Source organism: Pseudoliparis swirei, chromosome 14, assembly GCF_029220125.1.
Source record: "Pseudoliparis swirei isolate HS2019 ecotype Mariana Trench chromosome 14, NWPU_hadal_v1, whole genome shotgun sequence".
Classification (NCBI taxonomy): Eukaryota; Metazoa; Chordata; class Actinopteri; order Perciformes; family Liparidae; genus Pseudoliparis; species Pseudoliparis swirei.
In genome coordinates, this window is record NC_079401.1 from 6,906,411 (window position 1) to 6,933,806 (window position 27,396).

Sequence of the window (27,396 nt, forward strand, 5' to 3'; positions counted from 1 at the left end):
CCCCCTCCTCGCCCCCCACCGTGAAAAATGGCGACGGGGGCAGGCTGGCAGCCTCCGTACTCCAGCGCGAGCGGCAACACCAAATACAGCGTCGCCCCCTCGCCGGCGTTCAGCATGTTCTACGACGGGACGCTGACGCTGGATTACAGCCAAGACCTGCACCTGAAGATGAGCAAGAAGATAGCGCAGCTGACCAAGGTGCGTGGAAGGTGTGCGCGCGCGATGCAGGTTTCAGGGGCTGCAGATGGGAGTGTAGTCCCGCGGAGGCTCGTGCTGGAGGATGTCATCAGTCAGCACGCCGACGAGGAAGAACGTGGCAGTGATTGATGCTTTTTGCTTTAATGTGATTTGTTGACGTGTAGTTTGCTGCAGGTCAGGAGGGTGTGACGCTCATGATTATTTATTTTGGAGGTGTGAGGGTGCTTCACTGCTCTGCATCCCTGCAGGGGTCAAAGGTCACCGTTAAATACCCATGCACGGTTTTGCTTTGGATGCTGGTGTTTTGTTATTATGCATATTTTTTTTGGGAGAAAGTGAATTCGATACACACGTAGAGAGAGTCCTGCTGTGGTTACTACGGCGTGCAGGCTGGTAGTATTCTGTACTCCGCTCTGCAAACAACAACAACAACAACAACTAACCAGGCTGTATTTCATCAGGGTAATATCATTACACTGCCGCAGGCTGAGAGTTTTCCAGCTATGTGACGCTTTACTGTTTAACCTGTGCATGCTCTCACGCCACCACAGGGCTCCCATCGCTGCTCAAGGGGCCCGGGGAAGTTACGTAATCCTGGAGAGATGCAGAGGTTTGCCATGAGCTGCTTCTTTGTCCTGCACCTGAAACCAGGGTAGGAAACACGGCACTGTGTGTGTGAGTTTGTGTGTGTGTGTCGCGCCGTAGTAGAAGATTTAAGGCCGCTCACAGCATCGAGAGGCTTTTCGACTTGGTGGACGGGTAAAGCGTCGATACAAACGGATCGTGTGATCGTGCCGAACACGGGGAGACGAAAGCAGAGAGTAGAGGACAGACATATTTCACGTAACGGGCTCGGCGATACGATCGCAGCACAGGATTAGGCACTGTGTGCAGTAGGATGAGCTGTGCGGACACACATTCATCTGCATATAGATGGCCAGCGTGGCTATCCAGGAGGATTACGAGGCTGCAGTTGATTAGAGGCAGTCAGAGAATGTGTCTGGCTCACTGGGACTCGTCTGCGTTGGGATGCAGTGTTGCCTTTGTCTTTGCATCGCCTGCTCCTCAAACTAAAGAGATGCAGCTCCAGGGTGAACTCCAGGATGACGGTGGAGAGACCTGACAACGGCCTGCTGTCAACCGACCCTTTACTACCCAAACTAACTACTCAAACTCATGATTTTGATTTGGTTTTTTGAAGTCCAAAAAAAAATAACCGACTGGGAATCTACTCGTAGCCGTCGGTCTCCATCGTGCAGCTCGGTTCATTGAGGTACATTCAGCGATCGCAATCAATGAAAACATGGCGCCCGAAGTCAGAGGCAGAGATAGAGATACGAGCGGCGTTTTTCCTTGCGGAATATAGGAGCTATTGGGTCAATATCGTTGATTAAAATCAGCGGATCAATCGATGAATGGGTTTTCTCCGGTTCAAGCTTCTCATCTGAGGTGCTTCTCTATTTAGTTGCAACCTGGATATTGTTGACACTTGCTGTTGGAATAATCGTTGGTATGATCGGATGAAGCGGCTGAAGAAGTCAAAGAATTCCCTCGCCGATTTAACCAGGAAATGCCTCATTGAGATTAAAAATCTCCTTTACAAGAGTGTCCTGGTCAAGACAGCAGCAGTAGCACGTCACACAAAGTTCCATACAATACAACATAAAACAGTGACAGACAATTTGCTGCAACTATTTCAACAAGTGATTGTCGTGGTCGCACAGCTGGCCTGCAGCTCTCTGCAGGTCAAAAGCAAATTCATCCAAGTGAGGATGTTGAGTGAAGTTGTTTTCTTGCTGTCGTGGAGGTCCCAGGATAATCCTGTCTCTTTAAATGTAGTCGTTTTCCAAGGTATCGAGTGCTCACGGCTCCAATGTTCCATGGATGATCGAGTTCTGGTTTCTAAATGGCGTGGCACACTTCCATTTACGGTGCGGACATAACAGGCGTGGCTCATAATAAATGAGCCGGGAGATGATTTAATCGAAAGCAGTCGCTAGGGAGAAGTTTTTTAGAGCATCCAGAGTTGTCGTATAATGTTATTACGGAGCTTTCTGGATCAGAAGATGTTTACTTCCTGTGACTTTGTACCCGGGGAGCCTCGGCGACTTCCTTTAATTACTGAATATGACGTGTTGTCCTGCAATAAGGATGAGAGCAGAGCAACGGGGAGTTTGGTCGGAGCTGAAAGCTGCAGTTCTTCTCAACGACCTTCATTCACAAGAACAAAGAGTGAAATCGTCCGTCCCGGGGGCTCCGTTGTCTTCCTCACTCCTCCCTCTGCTCTCGGTTTGACGTCTTGGTCCCGAAAAAGCGCTCCGATTGTAAACCCAGTTGACAATAGGCCTCTTTGCTGAAATCCGGCAGTCGGCCAGGTGTTTCTCCGCCTCTGTGAAGACACAGTGCAGTTTGATTGATCTCACGTGCTGATCAATGCTGCATCGACTCCACTGAGACGTCGTAATGAGATCCCAACGGGAGGTTTTAGTCCGCCCGAGTGGTTTGAACCTCCTTTCTTCTGGTTTCTCGTTGGAAAGAAGACGCTCGCCGTCACTCCTTTCATTGTCCGGGTTGTGATATCGAGGATGGACGTGCGCATGCTTTGCTTCTCTGCATGAGCAGTGCCACATTAAGGATGACTGGATGTCTGTTATTCAGCTTGTCTGGTCTCACCAGTCTCATTTGCAGTTTGTGCACATTGAAGTTTAGCATCTTTATGCTGGAGACTTTTGGACAACCATGTGCATCAAGATCCGTTTTTCAATCACCACATTTATTTTCCTGGTAATTCGCTGAATTTCTCTTGCAACAGAATCTCTTAAAGACAATAGTAAGCAAAACATTTCATCTATTTCAGGAAGCGTACCGTAGTGTCCGACTGCAGACACAAACAGTGAAGTCTCCTTATTCCTGGGAGATGGGAAGAGAGAGAGAGAGAGGGATGGAGGGGAAGGAAGATACCGAACAAAAAGGATGAAGGAAATGGGGAGAGGAGAGCAGCAGGAACACCTGCGTCATTAAAATAATCATGTATAATTGAGGGAGCGGTTCCGCGGCTGACTTACTGCCGGAGATCAGAAGGCTCACGCTGGAGAACGAGGAGGCCAACGTCTAGCACTCTCTGAATCCCCCCCCCTCCTCCCCCCCTTCTCCATCGGGGGGGAGGAGGGGGAAGTGCGAGCGTGACTGACGAGGTGTTATTCTACACGTGAGACATTTAGAGAAGTGAAGAAGAAGAGGGGAAACATCTGCACGCTTATCTCCTCCGCACCGACTGTATTATCTGAGCTCCATCCTCCTTTGCTGTGGCTTTTTTTGTGTGTGAAAAGAAGAACAAAAAAAAAAGCAGAGCTCCTCTCGGCTTTCTTTGAGAATGGGGAAAAAAAGAAACAGACACAAAACCCTATTTTCCTGCACAATGTATTCAGTGTGCGAAACTCATTTCTCTCCCTTCCCGACGTTATTGGTATGGATTTTGTTGCCCTCTGAATGCCGAGCCAAACTTTTTTCCCCTCCGCTGTAACTATCGAGCCCAGATTGAAACGGTTACCAAGAGCTCTACATCACAGCCTCATTCTGACGTCCAATTCCCCTTTCTGTCTCCAGGTGATTTATGCCCTCAACACCAAGAACGACGAACACGAGGACGAGATCGAGTCTCTGAACGAAGCCCACGAGGACGAGGTATGAACACAAAATGAAATGAGGGAATGCGTGTATGAATGTTTATTGCGTTCGTTTCATCGGAAGAAGTCGGGTGGAGAGGAACGCCGTGTTTTGGTGACTGGCAGTGAGCTGGAGGAGGAGGAGGAGGAGGAGGCGATCCTGTCACACTGCAATTTGGGTGTCAACACTGACCATATTTAAGCTGTCTGCAGGGAGCAGATCAATGCTGCTCTGTGCACGGCGCTCTATCAGAGAATCCCACATCGACTTCTCCACGGTCGCACAGAAGCATTATTTATTCATACGTTTCTGTCTCAACTTCATTTTTTACAATTGTGCGTCTGATTTGCACAGAGAGTATATGTGTTTTTCTTCTCTTCTAATTAAGATGGAATAAAGATTGATTAATGTCCCACCGGCGTCTGTTATCTTCAACCGGTTACAGGTTTGGAGCGTGGCGCTTTCAGCTGATTAACTGCGTGAACGTGGCGCCTGCAGATGGCTGAAAGGAAACACGCAAGAGCTGCAGGAGACGTTCTTATTCCTGCAAGATAGATTTCGATTTGAATAAAAGATGTCACGGAATGACGACTCGGGTCGACATCGTTTTGTCCGGAGTCAAAATATTTCCGTTTAACTGACTTTTTCCATTTTGGATTCAAATCTTCCCTTTTTCCTTCTTTTTTTCGTGTTCTTTGCTCATTTTCAGCATCATGACATCGACACTTTGCTCCAAAGTCTCTCATACGTGTTTAGAGTGGTTGAGATGTGGTGACGGGAATATGATTCTCCTATTTTTCATCATCTTTTGCACCATTCAGCTTTTTCCTTTCATTTGTCACAGCTCTGTCTGTATCTGCTCCATTTGAGTGATGCACATGACCAAAGATGGATTATCATGTCATATTGCTGCTTGTTACCTTGAATATAATCTTATTTAACTATCGCCAGCTGCTGTGTTCTTTTTCATTTGTGTGTTTTCGTTTTTTACAGTGGGTCTTTTCTCCCCTGCCAAGAACACATTGGAAGCAATAAATAAATAAATACATGACACATTTAGAGGCGGCACAACAACTGCTGCCTCCAAATGTTTCATGTATTTATTGTTTCCACCCACATGGTGCTCTCGAAACGAGACACTTCCATGTGTGTTTTTTGACTATATTTTTTACATTATACTGGCGCACTGTAACTTCTTGAACTCTTGTATTTCAATTATTTCTGCAGCTTTGAAGATGCTCACCGATTGTATCTCCTCCCCCCCCCCTCCACCCTCCACCCCTCAGGTCCAACACATTGTGACCGAAACCAGAGACAAGATCATGCAGTACAAGAGTAAGATGGTGGACGAGGCCGACCTGAGGCGGCGGCTGGCCAGTCTGGAAGAATCTGTCGAGCTCCACGAACACATGAAGAGACAGGTCATTCACTGCTGCGGGGCAACACGCTTGGTTGTGTTGAGTTTGTTTCCGTTGGTCGAGTTTCACAGATGCATAAATTATCCAGACACTTTATTTCCCTGTGTCATTATCTTCATGTCATGTAGTGTAATTTAAATCTGCAGGGGTCGCGTGAAATTGCAGCCGTCATTTTGATGTCAAGCGAAGTAACGCAGATGTTTTGTTACCGTCAGGCGTTAGCCGAGTTTGAGATGTACAGACAGAGGATGGAGGATTCGCAGCTGTGCACCGAGGCCCAGCACACACAGAGGGTGGTCTCTATGAGCAGAGAGGTGAGGCTGCACACACACACACACACACACATCATATTAATGTTCAACATCTCACATGGAGTCCCTTAATTAAGACAAGCATGCCACTTATTGCCCCCAGCTTTAATACTAATACACACTATCTGTGCTGTTCCACCAATATTTACTTTCTTCATGTGAAAGAATAAAAAGTTAATAAATATTTTGACACAAATCTCCAGGTTACAGCTAATAATGGACAAAAGTTTGTCTTTGAGGGTGTTTGCATGATTCCATCTCCCGCGTTAAGCATCAGCCTCTTTTAGATGTACAATATATCCAATGAGCGTTCAGCAGGAATGATATGAAACCATGTAGAATGTATTAAAAGATGTAATGTAAATAAAATATATATCAGTCCCGTATGATTGTCGGAAAAGTTGATGTTTTTCGTGGTTTTCAATAGGTGGAGGAGATGCGTCGGGATTTTGAGGAGAAGCTGCGGACGTTCAGCCAGACTCAGGCCCAGTTTGAGGCGGATAAACGGCGAGTGCTGGAGGAGCTGAGGTCCACCTACCGCCAGGAGGTGGAGGAGCTCCTCAGCAACCAGCAGAACCACAGCGCCACCTCCACCGAAGACCAGGAGAAACTGGCCGAGCTCCACAGACAAGAGGTGGGCTAAGAGCGAGAGAGGATGGATGGAAGCATGTTCTCTTTAGTGGAGAGTTTATACGGCAGGTCACTTGATGGGGGAATTGTGGTTTTGGAGGTTTATTAAGTGTTTTGGGCTTTAAATATATATATAATAAAGAGGGTTGTTTTGTTGGTGTAGTTGGTTTATGAATATAATATAAACCTGATGTGGTTATAATCTGGCCACGGGTCGTCGTTGCACTTCATCCACCTGTTTTATTCCCATTTATCCTTTCCTCTCAACTTTCAAACATCCAATACAACAGATTAAAAGATCAATATAGTGACGTTTCATTCCACAGCTTCCTAAATGTACTGTGGTAGCTCCGAGTCAAAATGCTCGTCTCTCCGTGTAGGTGGAGGCATTGATGGAGCGGGTGGAAGAGATAACGAAGGATAAGGTCCGTCTGGTGGAGGAGTACGAGGCCAAGCTGGGCAAGGCTCAGGAGTACTACGAGAGGGAGCTGGAGGCCATGAGGAGAACACACCAGCTCACCACGGAGAACCTGCTGGCCTGGAAGAGGACCGAGGTATTGTCTCCACGCGCTGCATCCAAGTCCGGTCGTTCCTCTCCTTAAAGCTTCGGCTGTCTAAATGCCCCGTCGTCGACGATGCGTGACGTGGTTCTCTGCCCGTGCGAAGGTGGAGCTTCGCAAGGAGTTCCAGGCTCAGGAGGCGGCGCTGCAGCGCTCGCTGTCCAAGCTGAGGAGCGAGCTCCAGAAAGCGCACGAGGAGGCCCGAGAGAACCGAGACAAGACCAACAGGCTGCAGACGTCGCTGGCCAATGCAGAGGGAACCATCAAGGTGTGTGTGTGTGATGATGCACTCGCTGGATTGTTCCTCACCTCATGAAAATAGTGCTAAGACATGCCGAAAAAGAAAAGACACACGGATAATAAATTCTTTTTTCGTGCGGGGTTAAATGCGGGTTGGGAAGTGGGCTGAATCGGATGGAAGCAAAGCGAAAGCCTCCGGGCGAAGACGGTTTTCAAGCATGTCTGCGTGGAGGTAAATCTAATGTGGTGTGGGCTGATGGCGCTGCGGGCACATCGGCAGTGTGTGAAAAGCTTCATGTGACTCCAGGCTGCAGTGGGGGAGATGACTCCTCGGTGTTGCATCGCTGTGGTTGTGAGAACATCTGCGTGTCTTTTTTCTGTGTGCGCTGCAGAACCTTCACAAGCAGCTGGAGGAGGCCATCCAGGACGGAGAGATCTGGGTGATGCAGCTGAAGGACACGGAGTACGAGCTCGACGGCAGCAGGGAACGAGTTCAACAGCAGGCGACTGAAATCCTCCATAAAGGCAGTAAGGGGTTCCTCTTAGTTTACAGACACTGTCGGTACCGGCTCAGAAGATCCACTTCCGGGTCGAATCGTCTTCTGACTCTCCTGCGTTTGTAATTAAAATGTGCACTCTTTGTTTCATTGCAGCCATTTGCTAAAATCAAAAAATGTCATTTTATTTTTCATGAATGTACACTCGGCACCCCATCTTGACCAGAAAAAAACAGAAATGTAGAAATGTTTGCTCATTTATTAAAAAGAAAAACGGAAATATCTCATGGTCATAAGTATTCTAAAGGGGTCTGAATACTTTCCGTATCCACTGTAACTCCTGGTGTCACAGACCGTAAAAAAACCCTGAAAAGACATTTCCGACTGCCTCGTTGACACACTTCCATCATGTGACTGTTCCCAGGTCAGATCGGCTCCTTGCAGGCCACCCAGATGTCCCACGACGCGACCATCAGGAACCTGGACCAGGAGCAGAGCCGGCTGAAGGACAAGCTCAGCCGGCTGGAGGAGGAGAGGGAGGCTCTGCTCAACCAGAGCCAGTCCTCTAACGAACAGCACAAACAGCAAGTGCTGAAACAAGAACAGGTGCTTTGATCCGTTCCTTAATCCCAGTGCGTTCTGGGCGAGAAAATCCGGTCATTCATCACCTCAACATTTTTATTTTGTCCGCCTTCGCTTCTCCTCAGTCTCTGCGCGAGGAGCACCAGGGTTACGAGAAGGAGCTGTGCAGGCTGAGGGCACACTACGAGGAGGAGATGCACCGCTTCAAGGAGGCGCAGGTCAGAGCGCTGGAGGAGTTGGAAGAGAATCACCAGTCCATGAGGGAGGAGGCCCAGAAGGAGGACGAGGACGAGAAGAGACTCCTCATGGCGGTCAGTCCAATGTCTCCACGACTAAAGAATACCTCTACTCTTTACACACGGGTTCATTATAGCACCCCAATAATTACATTTCAAACACACTCGTATACAATATCTAAATTCTGGTCTATCGTGGCACCCGTGATCTCCATCTAGAGATGTTAAACTTTTATTTTCATCACTGCTGTTGAGTCTAGAAATGAATTTACTTTTGAAAAACCCTGAAAAGTCGACCTGTTTTATATGAAAACCGTGATTACGTCCAAACGCTTGAGTGTTGCTCTCCGAGTTCTGCCTCTCTCTCCTCAGGGCGGCACACCCTCGGCAATTACATTTCCTCCTCGGTGCGATTGGCCTCAAGTCTATTAAGAAATATGTATCGTGGAGAAATGAGCAGCTCGCTCGACTGACTGCACACATTTAATTAGGTTAACATTAAGACCAAGGCGCGAAAACAACAACATCGCTCTCTCCCCGTGTTTCCTTCGCTCCTCGTTCCCTCTCCCCTCTCCATACAAATGACCTTCCTGCTCCCCAACACAGAACAAATTACACTCGTTTGAATTAATTGGCCCCGATTTGATCCACCCGCGAACCGCATTGGGTTACCAGTAACGCCATGCTCATAAGCGGCCGGGATGAGGAACTTCCTGTTTCCTACTATGTGAGCATTCTGGCCGTTATTGTGATTGCTTCCTCTGCGGCGGCTTTCACGCCGAAGCTTTTTGAGCTCTCCGGCGCGCTCGTCGCCGTGGTTTCTGTTTGCGTGAAAGCTGCTGAGAGCGACGTGTTGACGAGACCTGAAAAGATGTCTGGTGCAGCTCTGTTGTGGTGACGAGTCAAAACAAACGGAGCGATATTTAGCGGTTGTGAATATGTGGTTTGAGGAGGATCTGATGATCGTGGGGACAAAGCGATCTTCCAATGCCGCGTTTCCGTGCCGTGGTACGGCTCTTCTCCGGAGATTCCAAGTGAGCTGAGCCGATGATGGACGGTGGAGTCGGAGCGCCACAAGGCCACCGCTTGTTCAAAGAGGATTGAGACGAAGGAGATTTTTTTCAAAAGCCGAGCGAGCGTCAATAACGGCCCCAATTTCTCTTTGCACGTTTTTATGCGCAAACTTTAACCAACGATGCAGACGTCGCCCTGTTTGATGGAGTTTCACATGCCGTCGCCATGGCGATCAGCTAAGAATCCCGCCTCCACCGAAGCCGGAGTGTAAACCGAACTACGGAAAAAGCAACTGGCTCCAAAAGTGAGTCGAGTTGAGTCGACATCGCACGATCAGACATTCGGCTTACGTGTAAATGCATTGTGGATATGCAAAATAATCTGGTAAATATGGCAACTTGTATGCCTTGATTGCTGGGATTTATCTTTTTTTTTTTTTTAGTGAAAACAAAATAAGTTTAAACGAAGTGCAACAACATTTCATCTTGTTTCCATGTGTTCGTCATGAAGACACACCAGGCCCAGTTGCATTCTGGGCTAATAATCATTTATCTCCCATAAATGCATAATGCATTTCATTTCACTGCACACCCTGTGTGTGTATGTGACAAATAAAAACATCTTGAATCTTGAATCTCTTGAATCTTGAAATAGACCTGTCAGTGAATCATCCAGCCTCACGGTGATGGGAGATCGGTTGACGTTTTCTGATTGGTCAGCAGAATTTTCGAGGAGAGGAGGAGCGCTCGTTTTACTCCTGCTTGCAGCCCTTCCACCACATTACACCCGATGTAGTCACGCTCCCATGGCTCCACCTGCATTCAGCGACCATTAAGAATGCCATTCATACAGGAGCGTGTTGACGTCCAGTGGAAGTGATTTGGCTCTGAGGCACGTAGGCAGCATGATACACCACCACCGCACAGTAACCGCCATCAGTGTGTCTCAAAAAGACTATTCCTTCGACATTACAGATTATTGTTCCGCCTCTGACGTGATTCCGCAGTTTAAAATAATATTTTGCTCAATGTTCTCCCCTGACTCTTCCTATATCTCTCCTCTTTTTTTATAACATTTCTTTCTCTTTTTTCCCTTCTTGAGCTCAATGCCGTTTGAAGCTGACTGCTAATTGGCTGATTTTCATCGGTGTGTGAGCATGTGGGTGTGTGTTCATAGATTCCCTGAAATTAAGGGGCGATGGAGAGAGAGAGGGGGTCATGATGAAAAAAGGAAATATGATGTAAGCCGGAGCGACGCTACGCCTCGTCATCTTTAGATTAATATCCGTCTGTTTTTATAGAAAGACAAATTAGAGATGAAGCAGGAAGACGGAAGAAAAAAATGTCATTTTTACAACAACGGATTTTATCTTCGTCTTTTTTTAAACTTTTGTGTCTGTCAGCAAGATATTAACGAGTTTCCTGAATCGGGGCAATACAATGACTAATGTTCTGTATTAATTCATAATTCTCCCCAAGCAATTTGAGACGGCGGCAGAATGGAGGCTTTGAAGTCATATCTCTGAGCGTTCTTCTAAAACCCAAAGATATTCAATTTACAATTAATTGATCATCAAAATAGCTGCCGATCAATCGGCTTATCGTTGCAGGTTTAGTTAAAAAAAACACCGAAACAGTATTCTCTCTGTGACTCCACAAGGAACACTGGACAGCACTTTGTTTTTAATATAATTAAAATCCTTGTTTTGTACGCCCTCGTTTTAATTACGGAGCGTAGTTTAATCTCGTTTCCATCCGCGTTCGTTGTGAGTAAATTTATCCTCCGTGTTTTTCACGGACGATTAAATTGAAGCTTGAACCTCGTGGAAGGCTTCAGGCAACTTGACACCCACCCGTCCACTGCAATTTGATTTAAAGAACGACGGTGTGGATTACTGGTTGACTCCCATGTGGGTGAGATGAGGCGCTTTATAGTTCCGTCACGTCGGATGGGGAGGAACGTGGAGCTTGGGTAGATCCCCATTGTTACCACTCGCATGCTTCACACTTGTAATGCACACAGTGACGCGGTGCTTATATAGTCGGAGCTGGAAATATGAAATGAACATATGCATTTTATATGAGGAGTAATTGCAAACTTTTTTATTATTGAATTATTTTGCACAATTCAAACAATAAAATATAAATCAGAACAAAGATAAATGAATATCACAGTACAGGAAGAGACCAAAAGCCAACTGGGCTTATTTGAAGCCTCCATAAAATCATACGAATTGTACAAAATTACAAACATGAAATAAAAAAATGCATAAAAAAGACAACAAAAGAAAAAAGAAAGAAAGAAACATAATGTAATTATATTGAGTGTGTGTGAGATTTCCTAACCAATGGTAATGCTACAAGTAACTTTCTGTTAATATATGAACGACATGAATACAAAATGAAATCCTTAATAAGTGACATCTCGATATTTAGCCCATCTGGTTGCATGGTAATCAGAGTTTACATTAGTTGTGCATTCACTGAATTAGCATCACTTCAGCAGATGTTTGCCGGATAAAAGGGAAACATCTTAAATCCCCGTTATATGGTGAACTCAATTCCACCAGCAATCTGTTTCTGAGGATATTAAGATGCTGTAGCATGTCTAAAGAAATGCTACAACACACCGACAGTAAAACATATGCACTCAGTGGATGAATTAATAGCCGAGGCAAACCAAGAAGTCGATTTCATAGGAGACGCTCAGCGAGGCCCAGAGAGGACTTGGTTGGATGAGATGGCCTTTTATGTTTCTTCACCCCCGTCCTCCTTTAGAGATTATACTCCGAGGGAATACTGCAGGAATGAAAAGGAAGTATTTCAACGTTGTTGTTTTTTGTCAGTGAGATTTGACGATGTGATTTCCTCTCCTTCCCATCCTCCCTTTCTTTTGTCTTTCTCTTTCCCTTCGTCTCTCCAGAAAATGAGTCAGGAGTTTGAGATCAAGCGTCTGTCGTTGGAGGAGCAGCGAGATCGCCTCCAGCATCAGCTCGACAACTTGAAAGAGGAGCTCTCGGCCAAGCTCAATATGGCCAATCAGGAGGTAAAGGAACATGTTGGATGTTTAGAAAGTGGGGTCGTAAGAGGTTCTTCTGCATAGAAATCAATGTCCTGCTGTGGACTTATTTTCGACACCTGCGAGAATCAATTTCAGTTTAAGTGAACGCTATATCTTTTATATTTCCATTGCTTTACTTTGCAAACAGAAGGTTTTTTTTTTTCCAAAGGGGAACTGAAGCCGTTGTCTCTGCTTTCTTCAAAGCCAAAAGACTCCATTGATTTCTGGTTTACCACTGCCTCAATCTGCCCGTTTGTTTATAGCTGATCACACATTTGCCTCCGAGGGCTTTACCGTCTCATCCAAGTCACACAATAACACTAATGAGCCAATGAGGCAGCAGCTCGATTCTACAGGGTTAAATCTCTCCGGAAGGGCTCTACGACGGCAAATTAAAGCTAAACATACCGTACTGCTTTAAGTCGACTTCTTTGAGTCCTAAAACGTAACCGATCGTCCGATGATGGTGATGCAATGAGCTCTCTGTCGATCTTTTCAGGTGTCCCACCTGGAGGAGCTGGCGAGGGAGGGCGAGCAGAACAGGAGCTCGGCTCAGACGCAGATCAGCTGCCTGAGGGATACGCAGGAAAAACTCAAGATCGAACTCGACGCCACTCGAGCCCGCGTCCGAGAGACCAGCAACCTGCTCACCGACCTACAGGTGAGGGAGAGACAGCCGGAAGTACAGCTCCGGCAACCGCTGCTACGGTTTCCGGAAACAGCTGTAATTTGTCGTTAATTATACTTTTACCCCAAGGAAAGATTCATCCATAATTTATGTGTTATTGGACTCTCTATTCTCCTCGTAGTAAATACAAATCAATCAAAAGCGGGTCTCTTTGTGAAATCCTCAGCCTAACGTGAGCCGATCAGCCAAAACAAACCCACATTCATGGCGTTTGCTGACGGTCGTGCATGCAATCAAAGTGTCACTAGATTGAGTGGAACAAAGAGTGAGAGAGAAAGAAAGCAAAAGGCCGGATGGAGATGGAAGGGAGGAAGAATATTTGAATGCAGGAAGTGGGATTTCGCTGTAAGTGCAGCACTGAAGGCCAGCTGTGAGATAATGATGATGAGGCTATTTTGAGTTGAGCTGTGTTTGAAAAGAGAGACGAGAGAGGCGGGAAGATTATGACTTTTAGAGAGAAGACCGGTCGTTGTTTATTCATGTTATTAGTATTATATGGCAATATTAATAATTAAGGATGACCGTGGCAGTTGTTGGGGCGAAAATTAAAAATGAATTAAACGTAACAAAATCAACAACACAAAGATGAAGTTAAATTAAAGGTCACAGCTGGAAATTCCCACGTGAAATCAGTGCATACAAAATGCCCAATGAAAGGCAGAAAGATGGGTAATGAAAGAGACGGAGGAGGACGGAGGGACGGAAGGAGGAGAGATGATTAGAGCCGGAGCCCGGCTTCTATAAAAGGAGAGGAGCACTGAGCCAGCAGAGCGCCGCTTCATGGTGAATGTAGAGCAGCTATTGTCGGGCCGGAACCCTCCAGTCGCTTATTATCTTTTGAATACAAAACGACAGGAAGAAAAAAGTTTGCCGAAACTTTCGTCAACCCATCGAATGTAATTGTCAAAACTAGCTAATTATTTCACACATAGAAATATGACGTCTTTCTTAGAAATGAATAAAAAGTGTATCTTTAAGAAAGCGATTTCACATTTAGGCTCACAGCGTCTCGGAGGACATCGTTTCTGGGTTCCTAAACATTTTTACCTGGAAGCTTTTCCGTCTTTCAAAGAACTCTTTAGCGGCGGAAACGGCCGACCCGGTTCACTTGGTTTCTTCCTGGGATCCAGCACATTTAAACGGCCCCGGAGCGGTGGCATTATAAATAGATGTGGAGGTGGGCACGATGAGTCAGCCGACGCTCAGCTGTTGAAACGCTGCATCAGGTCACAGATAACACTTTGAGGAGATGCGCCTCCTTTCAGGAGCTTCACATCTTTACGGGACCAGGGAGAAAAGAATAAACTCATACATTTTTAGCCTTTGATTTCAGAAAATAAATGACGACGGTTCATCCAGAGACAATAACACGTTTAAGTCCTGATCACAAACAACCTTAATTGGGATATTTTGAGATAATATAAGAATAAACTGCACAATAAAAGCACAATTAATTATCTTTAGAGAAGATGGAAGCTAATAAACTTGCCTAAAATATACATTAAAATACCTGGCCATTTGTAGCGCAGTTTATTTTCTACTATTATCTGTAAAATCCCTTTTTAAAGGCCGGCGAGTGTCGAAACCCAGGCACGACAAAAAGACCCGAGTGTGATAATACAATGAGTACACCTGTGTTCGCAGGAGGAGATCGAGACCCAGCGGCAGCAGCACGACGCCAGAGTGATCTCCATCAGAACCGAAGAGAAACAGAAGATGGACAAGATGGCGGACGACTTGGACCAGAAGTGGAGAGATGCACTGCGGTGAGAAACCAAAACTCACACGTGTCGTCACACTCGGTCTCACTTTCTCTCCGTTTTGCTCGTCCCATTCTCCGTCACGTCTCGCCGACGCTGCCTCACCCCCACACTGGTTATTAGCGCAGCGAGGGTATTAATCACGCCGCATTGGAGATGAACACGATCGCAAGCAACGGGATGTTTACAGATATCCTTCAGCCGGAGAGAATGAGGCGGAATGGGGCATGAATGAAATGAGAATCTCTTTACGCCTCTCTTTAGGGAGGAGGTGCGTCTGCTGAAGGAGGAGCTGACGGAGGAGTACGAGGCAGACAAACAGGCGGCGCAGACTCGGATCTCCCAGCAGAAAGAACTGGAGATGATGGCGGCAAGAGAGGGCTGGCAGAGGAAGGTGGAAGACCTGCTGGAACAGGTAGACACACGTGTGCTCATGTACATGTGTGCAGATGCTCTTTGATCATCTTCATTCTGCGTTTTATTTCATTTAAATCAATACATCCAGCTATTCTTGGCACAAGAACCCTGACCTTTAACCCCCCCCCCCCCCACACGCTTTGGGAATCACTTTGATTGACCTCTCCACTTCGATGTCGAGGCCTGAAACCCCCCCCCCCCCCCCCCAAAATGAAATGCACAAACACTCTCACAGGCTCCGCCTCCTCCAACTGTAAAGAAACCCCTTCACCTCCTTCATGATTCACATTGTCTCACAGAGGATTTAGCTCCTCCTCCTGAGCTATTTGTGTCTGTTTTTACCCAAAGCCTCACATCTGCCCTCATACACGTAGATGTGTTGTAAGCTGTTCAACTTCACACACATGCATCGGCTCTGAATACGTACACAGAAGGAAATAGAAGAAGAAGAAAATCAAAAGTTAAGTTTTCATAGCGACAGTTGCTGGAGAATCTCTCTTAAGGGAGTGGAAGTGGAGGCTGCTCATTTTTTAATGATTAAAGGTTTTCAAGCTCAGGCGCTTGTCTGCTTATCGCCGTGCGGAGCAGACTGCCTCTGGGTAATTCAGAGCTCGGCTGAGTCACGATGAAAACAGAGAGAGGCGCGTCCGCATTTTTGCCAACACGCCGGTGGCCTCGGATAAATATTTCGTGACAAGCGAGAGCCTCGGCTTGGCGACTCTTCAGACGGCCTCGACGCGAAGAGCACGAAGACGAAGGAGCGGTCCGACTCCTCCGTCTGGTTTTAAAACGTATCGTTTGGAGAATATTTAAATGTAAGATGCGTCCTTGGGTTTTGGAGGCAAAGCCCACCCACGTGTGTTTGATCGTGCCAGCGTGTTGGATTTGCAGATTATCTTCTTAATTAAATGATAATGATTGAGTCACTTAAAATGTCAAAAAAATAGAAAAATAATTAGCGCCATTGCCAAACGTTTAAAAAAAACCTGAATCCTCGATTCTTTATCACATAAAACAGAATTCAGAGGCTTATTTCAGCTTTGATATTAACATTTTAAATACCTTGCAGGGAGCAGAAGGCGGGCCTTTTTTTCATCTAAAAAAAATAATACAGTGAGAATATCCGAGTCTTGGCTTCTTTAACTGTGTCAATGCAAATCACAGTAGAAAACAAATGCATTTTAAAGTGATCATGCAGAGTGGCTGAAAATATACATCAAACAATGTCATAGACCACTTACATAAGGAGCTTATACACTCTTGTTGTGTATGTGTGTGTGTCGGTGTGTGTGTGTGTTTGGTCTCATCAAAGGGCTTTTGTTGAATTGTGCTTATTTTAGATTTTGGGTCCATGAAGGCACAGCCGTCTGAGTTGTGTGTCCATGAATCATTCAACACGCACACATCTTCATTTTCAAGGAAAAGAATACGTTATCTGGGTAAACATGTGTACGTACATTCAGATCCCCGCGATGACGCAGTGTCTCGGATGCAGATCGTTCCTCCGACGGGCGATTACGGAAGCCGAGGCTTTACTTCACCTGAAATCTGCTGCTTTTATTATATAAAATGTGCACGAGGGAGTGTGCTTCCCACACAGAGCTCCAAGCGGATGGTTACGCAACGCACACTTTTTACACAATGAAAGAAATAACTGAAGTGTGAAATGTACCTCTCTATTCAAAAGGGGATTCAACGACAGTATTGAAGTAAATGTAATAACAGTAATAAGCAATAATGTCATAAAATCTCTGGATTTTTACTTTACTTTTACCCAATTATAGATTGAATATCTTTGGACCTCTTTTTGGACTAACATTTTGTGGATCAAACAATATTCACTTTATCCAGAAAGCAATAGTCAAAATAATCCTCAACTGCAGGCCAATGCATAATGAAGCTTTTATTTTAAATTCTGCACCTCATGCATACACACACTTTGTACCCCGACACTTGAACGTCACACAGGCTTCATCTCAGCGTTGCTCCTCATCCTCTCATTTTCAATCCGTCTTACCTTGCGGCTTGAGGAAGAGTGTGGAGGACCCGGGCCGCCACTCTGGGCCCTGATGGTCTGATCATCTCCCCCAAAACAAAAGCGTCTCTGTGCGATGCGACGGGGCTCGCGCTCGTCTGCGTTTATGTTCCTCGGTTCTGTGAGCCGTCGACAAATCTCCAGCTGCAGCTTTCATCCTTTGGCTCGTATCCAAGTGGTACTTATTTGCTCTAAAGAAAAAATGTAATGTGCCTTTGCTGCACGGAAACTAAATGACAGTTTTTATGTTTCGAGTGCACATTGTCTATATGTGCGTGTATTATCCACCCGTCTCTCCACGGCTTTACATACTCTGTATGAACATCAGCGACGACATCTGCGTTTTTTTCTGCCCAGATCTCTCTATTGAAACAGTCTCTGGAGCTGCAGTTGTCCCAGTCCCAGTCAGCCCTCCAGCAGCTGCAGTCTCAGTTCAACCAGGAGAGGGAGCTGCTGAGCCAACGGCTGAAAGGTAAGCGGGGCCCACGCCACTCTCCTCCTCCTCCTCCGAGGGCTACGAGCTGGCAGCAACATGCAATCTGACCATGAAGTTGCATTCCTCGAGGTTTTCGTTTAAAAAAACACGTGTGTCCTGTCGTCCGTCTCGCTGAACAGCGCGTGTATTATGTGCGTGTGCGTGTTCGCAGAGCTGCAGAGGGAACATCAGAGGCGAGAGCACCGGCTGCAGGAGGCTCACTGCTGCGCCCTGAGCACCATGGAGGAGGCCAGGCAGCACCAGATAAGGGTATGGATCCATGACACGTGTGTGTGTGTGTGTGTGTGTGTGTGTGTGTGTGTGCACTGATATATGAGTGCACCTGTTATGATGCTGTACACACTAATTTGCAGCTGCGATGACCTTATCTTAGTCTTTCTGACATCCTGATGTTACACTGTATGGAAAGTGCAATAGTCAGTGTTGTAATTTGAGGCTTCATAATAACTCCACCTATGAGGCATTAGTCGGGTATGAGTAAACACTTAATTTGTCTTTTATAAAGCGTTGTTCCACATTTTTACAAATGACGGATTCACCAATGCTTCATGGCGTGCGGTTATTATAAAGTGTCCGAGCTTATTGTTGACTTTGTGGTTGAAGCGCAGATATAAATGAGACTGCAGGTTTCATTTTATTTTTCTTACTACCTCATTGAACAAAATGATCAGAGCACCGAGGTGATGCGTCGGGTACCATTTAATGTTGATGATGTCATGCATCGCATAATGCCCCTTTATGGAAATGAGGCGTTGTGATTTTTATGACCGCTAAATTGAATACGGCAGCTTTATTTTATATGTCTTAGTTGATACAGAAGAAAAATAATTATTAAAATACACTGGAGGTCCTAGACACCACAGTGTATATGGCACATTAAGGATGCTTCCTGGGTTTAATGTGTTTAGCGTGTAGTTTACATAAGTTTCGGCCTTACTCCTCGAGAGTCGGCCGACAAACAAAAGTTTTCAAATTCTTTTCACGCTTCCAATTTTCCCGCAAGATAATTGTTCCAATGATTCGATGCTTAATTGTTCGTTTTATTCGTGCCTCGGAGGAGCTGAACCAAAATCAACTATTTGTTGTGATGTTCCCTTCATCCAGTGCTGACAGCACACTCAAAATAGAAGCGGATTAAGTCCGAATACTGACTGTTTTGACTGTAATTAATTTTCTCTGAGATACCTGATGGGAATCCACGCAGAATTGGGACACAGAGCCACAGTATTAATTATTTCGTGATTGTTTGTCTTCTCGGTTTAATTTTCCGACAACACGGCTTCACAAAGACAACGATTTCCTTCAGCCAACTCCTCCTCAAATACTATAATTCCAAAAGTTGCCGCACGGTGAGGTGCATTTTTTATAATCTCCACTCTTTCCCGCCCTCCGCCAGGCGCTGGAGGAGCGCCTGAAGCAGGAGCAGAGGGAGGAGGTCCACGCTCTGAAGGAGGCCCACAGGAGGACCTTCGACATCCTGAGACAGCAGTCGGACCAGGAGCTCCAGACGCTGCGATTTGAGCTGGAAGATGAGGGGAAAGCCAAGCTGGGTAAATGATCACACGCACAAACCTAATTGCTGCAGTCTAAACGAGCACACGGCGTGGTTTTTTAAACCACAGCAATAACTTTGGCGAAGTTGTTTCTCCCCGCGGTGATTATCGCCGTACCTGCTGCGTTGATGCTCGTGGTTTTTAAAGGACTGGAAGGAAACACAACCAGCCTTGAACAAAGAGGCGATACAAACAAAAATGGCTCATTGAGAAACTCTAATGGGATTCAATCAGCAGATTGCACGCCAGAATAATAATTGGCATCGGCATGACATCATTGTTTTACCGAACAAAGGCTTTGTGAGTCGAGTTGGATCTCATAGTCCAGCCTGGTCTGTGATCTGTGAACACGAACAAGTAGTCCGAACTGAACTTCATGTGGAAGTATGGGACATAAAGAGGCCGGGTGCAATAGAAAATAATTGCTTTTTGATATTAAGACGATTTGAGATTCAATCCCGCAAAATGAATTGGAGATTAAAAATGTTTACTCTCGGTGGAACAGGAGTGTGGTATTTCTCATCGTTCTCCTCCCAGTTTCCTCCCATGACGCTTGATGTTTCCGCTCTCTCTCCTGCAGCATCTCTTCGTGCGGAGCTCAACCACCTCCACGCCTCGTCCATCGAGCACCTGAAGCAGTTCCACCATAAGGACAGCTCCTCCGTCAAACGAGATCTCGAGAACGCGATGGAGCACAGACACCAGCAGGTGAGCGTCTTGCTTTCTTCTTTGTTGGTTTTGTTTTCTGCTGGTTCACGCCTTCCGAGTCGCCGCACTTCATGTATTCCTTCTAGGAGCAGGAGCTCTTTGCTCGAATCTCGGAGCTGCAAGCGGAGCTGTGTTCCCGTAGCAACCGCATCACCGATCTGGACCACGAGATCCACTCTCTGAACGAGACCATCGACACTCTGACCCGAGAGCTGGAGATAAAGGGCAAAGAGGTGCTGCGCGTTCGCAGTGAAGCCAACCATCAGATAAGGTACGCAGAGCTGTGACGTCGTCAGGAGGCGACGGATTGTTATTATCTCGTGTTCGTCCAGTTTGAGAAAATGTGCATTTTGACTGCAGCTTTATTTCTTCCTTCCTCAGTAGTCACGGAGACCATTTTGTTTTAGCTGTACGAGACTCTGCACTCTATTTACGAGTTGTGTCGCTCTCCGCCGCAGGGCCCACGAGCAAGACCTTTCAAAGAGGCACGAGAGGGATCTGAGGGAGATGAGTATGGTCCACCACAGAGAAACACAGATCCTGCTGGCGGACTTCAAGAAGGCCCAGGAGGTCCTCCGAGACAAGATCACCGCGCTACAGATACTGTGAGTCCTGCGAGACGGAGTCCGCTGCGTCTCTTTTTTTTCTTTTCCTCCGTGCGCTGACGTCGTCCGCCGACCTTTCTTTTGTCCTCCGTCACGTCTGCGCGTTCAGGCTGCAGGGGACGGAGGAGAAGCTCCGAAACAGAGAGAGTCGACCAGAAGACCTGCGTGTTATCGCGGAGCTCCGAGAGATGGTCACCGAAAGAGAAGGTCTGGTGAAGAAGCTGGTGGTGAGTCTTGAAACTCTTCAAATCGGCTTTCTGAACCGTGAATGTTTAGAGTTTCATCCTCGGTAAAATGTTGTTGTTTTTTTTCCCACAGGACGACAAGAAGTTCTACCAGCTAGAGTTGGTCAACCGAGAGACGGGGTTCAACAAGGTCTTCAATTCCAGCGCCAACGTCGGTGTGATCAACCCTCTCATCAAGGTGAGCCATCGCATACTGGCACCACGCTCGTGACCACCGGTTTGACAGCTTTCAGATCACAAAACTTAATCAATCGCAATATGACATGCTTTAAAAAAAAAGTGAATCCACGCATGGCCTGAGGAGCCACGAGGTTCGGCGGTTATCCACCGTCCGTACGCAGTTGCCAAATCACATCATTGATCATCGTTCAATGTAATAAAGGTCTCTGTCGTGACCGTTTATCTGCATTGTGCTTTTTACTGCCTGATAAACTGCACGTTCATCAGCTCCAACACGGGTCTGCAACACACTGGAAGAAGAGAGCGTCCTTGTGTTTTTTTTTGTCATTATATATTATTCTTACCTCCAATGTATCCTATTTTTTCAAACCCCATTCCACACAGCCTCGTGTCAAGTTGGTCTTAAAGACCCAAGTTTGTGCACACGGTTGTCACGCCATGTGTTTTTCTCCCAGGACTCATTCAGAAACAAGGATGCTTGAATTCAACCTCATAACTACATCAGTCCTCTCCTTCTTTCCTTTCCTCCTCCCCCATGCTGTTGGTGCTCTCTGCGGGTTTGTTCCTCTTCGAACATGTCTGACTTTGAAAATGTTTTTTCCGTGGCAAGTTGCAGTCTTGATCGCGCCGTGCAACCCGACTGCAGCGACTGTTACTATATCGAGGTGAGAGGTCAGGAGTGTCCAGCTTTGGTTTTGGCGAGGCGTGCACGGGGCTGTCGTGGCCGCGGTGCTTTGGATGGCGCTTTCTCTTGTTCCGCCTTTCCAATAGTGTAATAACCGAATGAAAGTGTGTTTATCTGCATCCGAGCTGCAGTCGTTGGCATGTCCAGCTAACAAGCTTACTTCCAGGCCAAGGAGCATGTCGTTTAGCTCACTATGTGGGGTTAAAGGTCAAGGTGTGGGAGCCGGAACTTCCGCTCTTCATTGGGTCCCATTTCCATCACCTTCCCCAAACCCCGCCTCTCTGTGTGCATCTGAGGTTAAAAACAGGCTAAGCCAATCAGATCACCGCTTTCCTAGTCAGTCAGCTCTCTGATTTAAGAAGGAGAGGAATAATATGAACGGGAGGTGGAGGAGGTAGAACAAGGAGGCCGCTTTGGGCCTCCCCTCCCCCCTCCACAGGTCCCTCCCCACACTCAGGAAAGCCCTTCAGCTGTTCAGCCCTCTTCCTCTTTCTCCTCAGCATTCTTCTCCTACTCCTCCTTCTTCTCCTCATCCTCCACTTCATCCCATGCCAAGCCTTGCTCTTCCTCATGCTCCTCATCCTCAGGAATCCCTGGTGCAGCATCAGGGCCTACAGAGCTTTAGGAGGTGAGAACTGATCGGTCTTGCTGCCACTGCTGCCCCCCGGGAGGGATTTGGCGGGAGTTTGCTGCCCCCACTGTCTGTATGCATCTCCCCTCACTCCTTAGTTACCCTCCCTTATATCCTCACCCCTTTAACCCAAGCACAGATGTTTATTACCCACCTCTGATGTGATAGATTGAGCTATTTTTCTGCTCTTGACCGAAAATATATACCAACCTGCATTCAAACTAGCTGCAGACGTTAGAAGATGCTTTAGCGGTTAAGTTAGGCACTTTTTCTTGAATCATATTTTCTTCACCAGACGCATGGAGAAGATTGCGTCTCCGGTTTGGTGCATACTGCATGTTACCAAAGGGTTTCATGGGAGTCTCTTTATTTCACAGAACGCTGCAGTCTTCCATCAGCTCAGGGTCAACAGAGGCATATATCATAAAGATGTAATCTCCTTTTGATCCATTATGCCCCATCATCACATTATCCCCCTTTGTATCTCTTGAACTATCACACACACACACACACACACACACACACACACACACAGACAGAATCTTCTTTGAATTGTACAAGGAGCCTCAGTGGGACTTCCAACTCTGACGCAGAGAAATAATTTTAAAGGACTGCAGATGTGAAACCCATTTAAGATAACGCTTCGGTTCGCCCATAAAAAGCGCTGAATATAAAGCATAAAAAAACCAATACAGCAATAGTGTCATTTCTAATTGAGAGGGTTTTTTTTTCTCTATATTTTTGTTGTGTCCCTTTCAATCTCAGAGGCCAAAGTAACCTGGGTTTAGATAGTGGTCGGATGAAAGGGTCAAAGTGTCCTTGCATGTGGAGGAAGACCTATCGACCGATTGTGGGCATCACAGCAGCCGTCCCTTGTTTTGTCTTATTTATTCCGAACCCTCACAGGATCTGCTCTGTGCTGGTTCTGCCCACAATCCTCCTCACAAATAGCTCTCACTGTGCTGTTGTCTGACGCTGCCCAACGAGCCGCCACGCTTGTCCGCTTGCACACACATCGAAAAAAAATTAAGAAAATTGTGCATCTCATCTGTACGTTCAGTTTCTCTCCGTCCTCATGTCAACACCCCCGTTTCTCCTCCCTCCCTCAGCCTTCCTGAGGCCAACGCCACGACGCCGTCAGACCCGAGAGTCACGGAGGCGGGAGAAGGCAAAGAGCACGTCGCGAAAGAGGAAGAGCTGTACGCCCAGTACTTCACTTTCTGAACAACAACAACAACAATCTGTCTAAAAGAATGAGGTAACGGGACAGAGAGCTAAAGTTGGACAGAAATCACACCATCAGTCATGTGCGGCACGGAGATGCCAGTGCGATCGCAACCACGGGGCTTCCGTGCGCGGTGGGTACGGCGCGTGGCGCGGCTCGTCATCACCACAGTGTGCACCGTAGCAGGATATAGAAACGCTTTTATACCACGTGAAAAAACAAAACGTGACATTTGTATGAGCTGTGAAGCGGCGAGGGATACGTTTGATCTTTTTCTTCACTTATGGATTTGTCATTTTGAGAAGCGCAGACCCTAAATTTAAACTCTACATGTTGGAGAGAAGTGTGGAGGTGTTGAAGAGGTTCCCTTGCAGCTCTTTAAGAGACCGGTGTGCATTTTACTCTGAAGTTTAAACGTGTGGTTTCCTCACAGGGATTAGATCGCATATTAAGGAAGAGGAAGAAAAAATCTATGTAATTGCTGCGATTTACAATTAATTTCCCCCCCCAAACTTCCCCCGAGGTTTCTTAAATTGCAGGATCACACTGTTGTTCACTGGTAAAAGTTCATTCTGTAACCTTTTAAGACACAAAATCAAGATCCTGTGTTATTAGTCTCAACAAGAGACAGTTGAAAAGGATAAATATGATATGTTACAACTTGGGTGTGACAGTATTTGTCTTATCAGTAGTAATAACAGTGGGAACATTTCTCAAAAGAAGACACACAAACACCCGGAATAGTTACACTTAGTCGGAAGAGAACATAAAGTTAATATTTTAATAAAAGTAACAACATTACCATTGTTGTTGATATTAAAAGTGAAAAATAAAAAGATAGAAACCTCTGAATAAAGTGGCGCGTTGGCTGAACTGATTTCAGCTTTTACTTTGGTGTAAAAGTCTTCTGTCATAACTGATAGACACGTTGAGCTGATCTGAATTATCCTTCATGACCATGAGGTCATGTTCCCCCTTCTCCTCTCCGGCTCATACAAAGATGTCACAAAGCGCGTTGCAGAGACTATAAAGTGTGACACTAGCAACTGTATCTGAGGAGGGAATGTTTTCAGCTACGTATAAGATGAGTCTCCTTCTTAAAGATATTTCTTTTAATACATCAACATGTGTCTTACAAGCTGTAATCCGACTGGAAGTGCTTTGAAAGTTGAGCCAGGAGAAGAAAAAAGAAAAGTGATTTCTGCCTTGATGCTGGCCTTCAGGTGGCTCATGCTGTGTCTCCATGTGTAAATACACACACGCATTCAAACGGGTCTTTGAGGAAGAAGACCGAGCCGTTGATTGTGGTTGTTTTCGACAGAACACGACAACAACGACACCGGCGACACAAAAGAAAGAGGAACTTTAGCTCGCTGTCCCCAGTTGATCGTGTACATACGGTTCACGTTCCAAAGCCATCTTGAAAACCTCTGAGCTCGCCGAGGGGCGGGGGGGCGCGCGTGATTCGCGGTGGAAGGGAATCAAGCGCCCGTGGTGGTTTTTTTTTATTACTCCAGTATTTCTAATGTAACGAGCTACTGTTTTTTCTACGGTCTGTTTGTGCCGGTGGACACGAGGCCCGCCCACAGAGAGCTCCGTCAGCGGCGTGCAGGACCTTTCTTCTTTTCTTTCGTTACAAGCGAGGAGCTCACGTCGGTGACGGGGGTCTCTCGGCTGTGGGCCTCGGCCCATGGGTCAGGCCATAGAGCATGTGAAAACAGAAACACCCTCATAATGCTGCTGTCACTCACTCGGTTTTTTATTTTGGGTGCGCCTGTTTTTATTTATTTATTAATTTATTTTTACTTGACTCGAAAGTTTACATAGTTCTTGCGCTGCGTAATGTACGGTCGCCATCTGCCTGAGCGCGGCTGTGTTTATGACTTCTCGAAAAGCGGACGGAGAGAGGGAGAACGGGGAGTTTACTTCCCTGTCAACAACAACAACACAAATGTAGTTGCATTACATCATGAAGTCGAGGGTCATCTTCCATATCAACTGATAATGGTTCAGGAAGTGTTCGTCATTTTTTATTGTTTGAGTTCATGGATAACGCAGTATATCAGATGTTCCTTAATAAAAGAATCCAACCGCAAATAATTTAATAAATTATCAATAAATACTAAAAAAACGTATTTATTTAATTATAAATAAATTTATAAATATATATTTATTTATATATATATATATATATATATATTTATAAATAAATATATATTTATAAATATATATTTATTTTCCTAGTTAGAAGTACCAGTTTATATATCAATCTTCTCATTTAAGATAATATTTTGTCATATTTCTCCCAACAATGCAACGCTTCCTGGAACCAGTTTTAACATCAACTCAATCAGACGCGTCTGTATTTGCGTCACATGGGAAAGTATCTCAATTGCCAATGCTCTACTTGCGCCATGAACGCAGCATGATGACATCAAAGCTTCAGTTACGCTGAATGTCATCATGGCTGATGCAGCATATTCAATGCTTTATTGTGAATATAGGTGATTATTTCAACTCTGGGGATGAATTTGGTGTGTTTCCACACGAATATAGTGAAATTGTGTATGTTATATACAATTAAGAGAATACTACAGATCCAAATGTGACAGAAGGGCAATTACAAATCCTCCGGCTGCTTCAGCACAACGGACAGCGACATGGATTCATCAACATCTGACAGGCGGCTGATGGAGAAACGGGCGTAGCCACAGATTGTAACCTCAGATAAAGGATCAACGAGTCCAGCAGAAGAACGCCACCCTCGATTTATTTACTGAAATCAATAAAATCAGACACGTGGATTGACAAGTTCAAGTAACTTAAAAAGTGTGTTAAATAGCCTGCAATAATTAATTGTCATCCTTGTTTACGCCAGTTGAGAAAACAATCTCACCCACGAGGTCTGTCACATGGTCTTCCTCAGCGGAGGGAGTCTGATGAACACGTGTCCACTCCTCCCTCTTCTTCGCACTTTAAGGACTTCTATTATATTGGGTCATTCTTGATTTTTGGGAACGGCAGTTGAGAAAACAATCTTACCCACGAGGTCCGTTTAGCAGAGCTTTCTAATCATGATCTGATGTGTTGATGAGGGAACGGCTCCTAAATGGACTGTGTGGTGAGATTGTGTATTATGAATGAATAAACACCGTCAGGAAATGGAGAACATTTGGGGTTTTTTACAAAATTGTTCCCATTCGTGTCTGTACTGTTTAAAAGTTCAAATCATGTTTATTGTGGCCGCGAGCAGAACTGCAGTCACATGACCTCCGTCCGGCGTTACTCCGAGGTTCACGAAAGTCTTTTTGCAACCTTTTCAAGATGAACTGTTTCTCAACACCCGACAGAAGAAAGTTGTGGAATTATTATTGTTTTTAAACCTCAATGAACCACTGAAAATGCAGCTCATTCAAACGCATAACGTGTCGGTTTATTTATTTTTTTTAAATGTGAAAGTGATTTGACGTCACTCTTGTTACTTATCATTTTATGATGTCTGTCTTGCCATTTTTAAAGTGAAATAAATATATATATATATATATATATAACAATTATAGCTAAAAAAATATTTATTTATATAATTTCTGTTGTATGTTATGGAACAGTAAAATTATGATTGTGAGATAAAGCCTTCTCTTGTGCTTTTTTTAAAGGTGTGTGTGTAACTCCCTCAACCCCCTGTATGCTACTTTCTTTTGCAGAAGGAAATTCATTTGTGCAATGGTACTGGTATTAAGATTTGTTAGCATTTTT

The 27,396-nt window shown here is 45.6% G+C and overlaps 1 protein-coding gene across 4 annotated transcripts; it reads left to right on the top strand.

The window, feature by feature from the left end:
* On the top strand, positions 1-27,271 carry LOC130204736 (protein FAM184A-like). Of its 4 annotated transcripts, none has more exons than XM_056431682.1 (24): positions 1-198; positions 3,805-3,882; positions 5,151-5,285; positions 5,498-5,596; positions 6,021-6,227; positions 6,604-6,777; positions 6,890-7,051; positions 7,416-7,551; positions 7,945-8,126; positions 8,228-8,413; positions 12,275-12,397; positions 12,912-13,073; positions 14,745-14,866; positions 15,125-15,275; positions 17,670-17,784; positions 17,960-18,057; positions 19,205-19,358; positions 19,942-20,069; positions 20,156-20,340; positions 20,528-20,674; positions 20,784-20,901; positions 20,993-21,097; positions 22,285-22,412; positions 23,525-27,271. In XM_056431682.1, the coding sequence occupies exons 1-24, from the start codon at positions 28-30 to the stop codon at positions 23,637-23,639; spliced, it is 3,381 nt and encodes a 1,126-aa protein (XP_056287657.1). In that variant the 5' UTR covers positions 1-27; the 3' UTR covers positions 23,640-27,271. The 4 variants fall into 4 exon arrangements, with proteins under 4 accessions (XP_056287657.1, XP_056287658.1, XP_056287659.1 ...); XM_056431683.1 differs by lacking the exon at positions 22,285-22,412 and adding an exon at positions 21,710-21,764 and having other exon boundaries at positions 23,525-23,607; XM_056431684.1 differs by lacking the exon at positions 23,525-27,271 and adding an exon at positions 21,710-21,764 and having other exon boundaries at positions 22,285-22,330.
* The last annotated feature ends 125 nt before the right edge of the window (positions 27,272-27,396 follow it).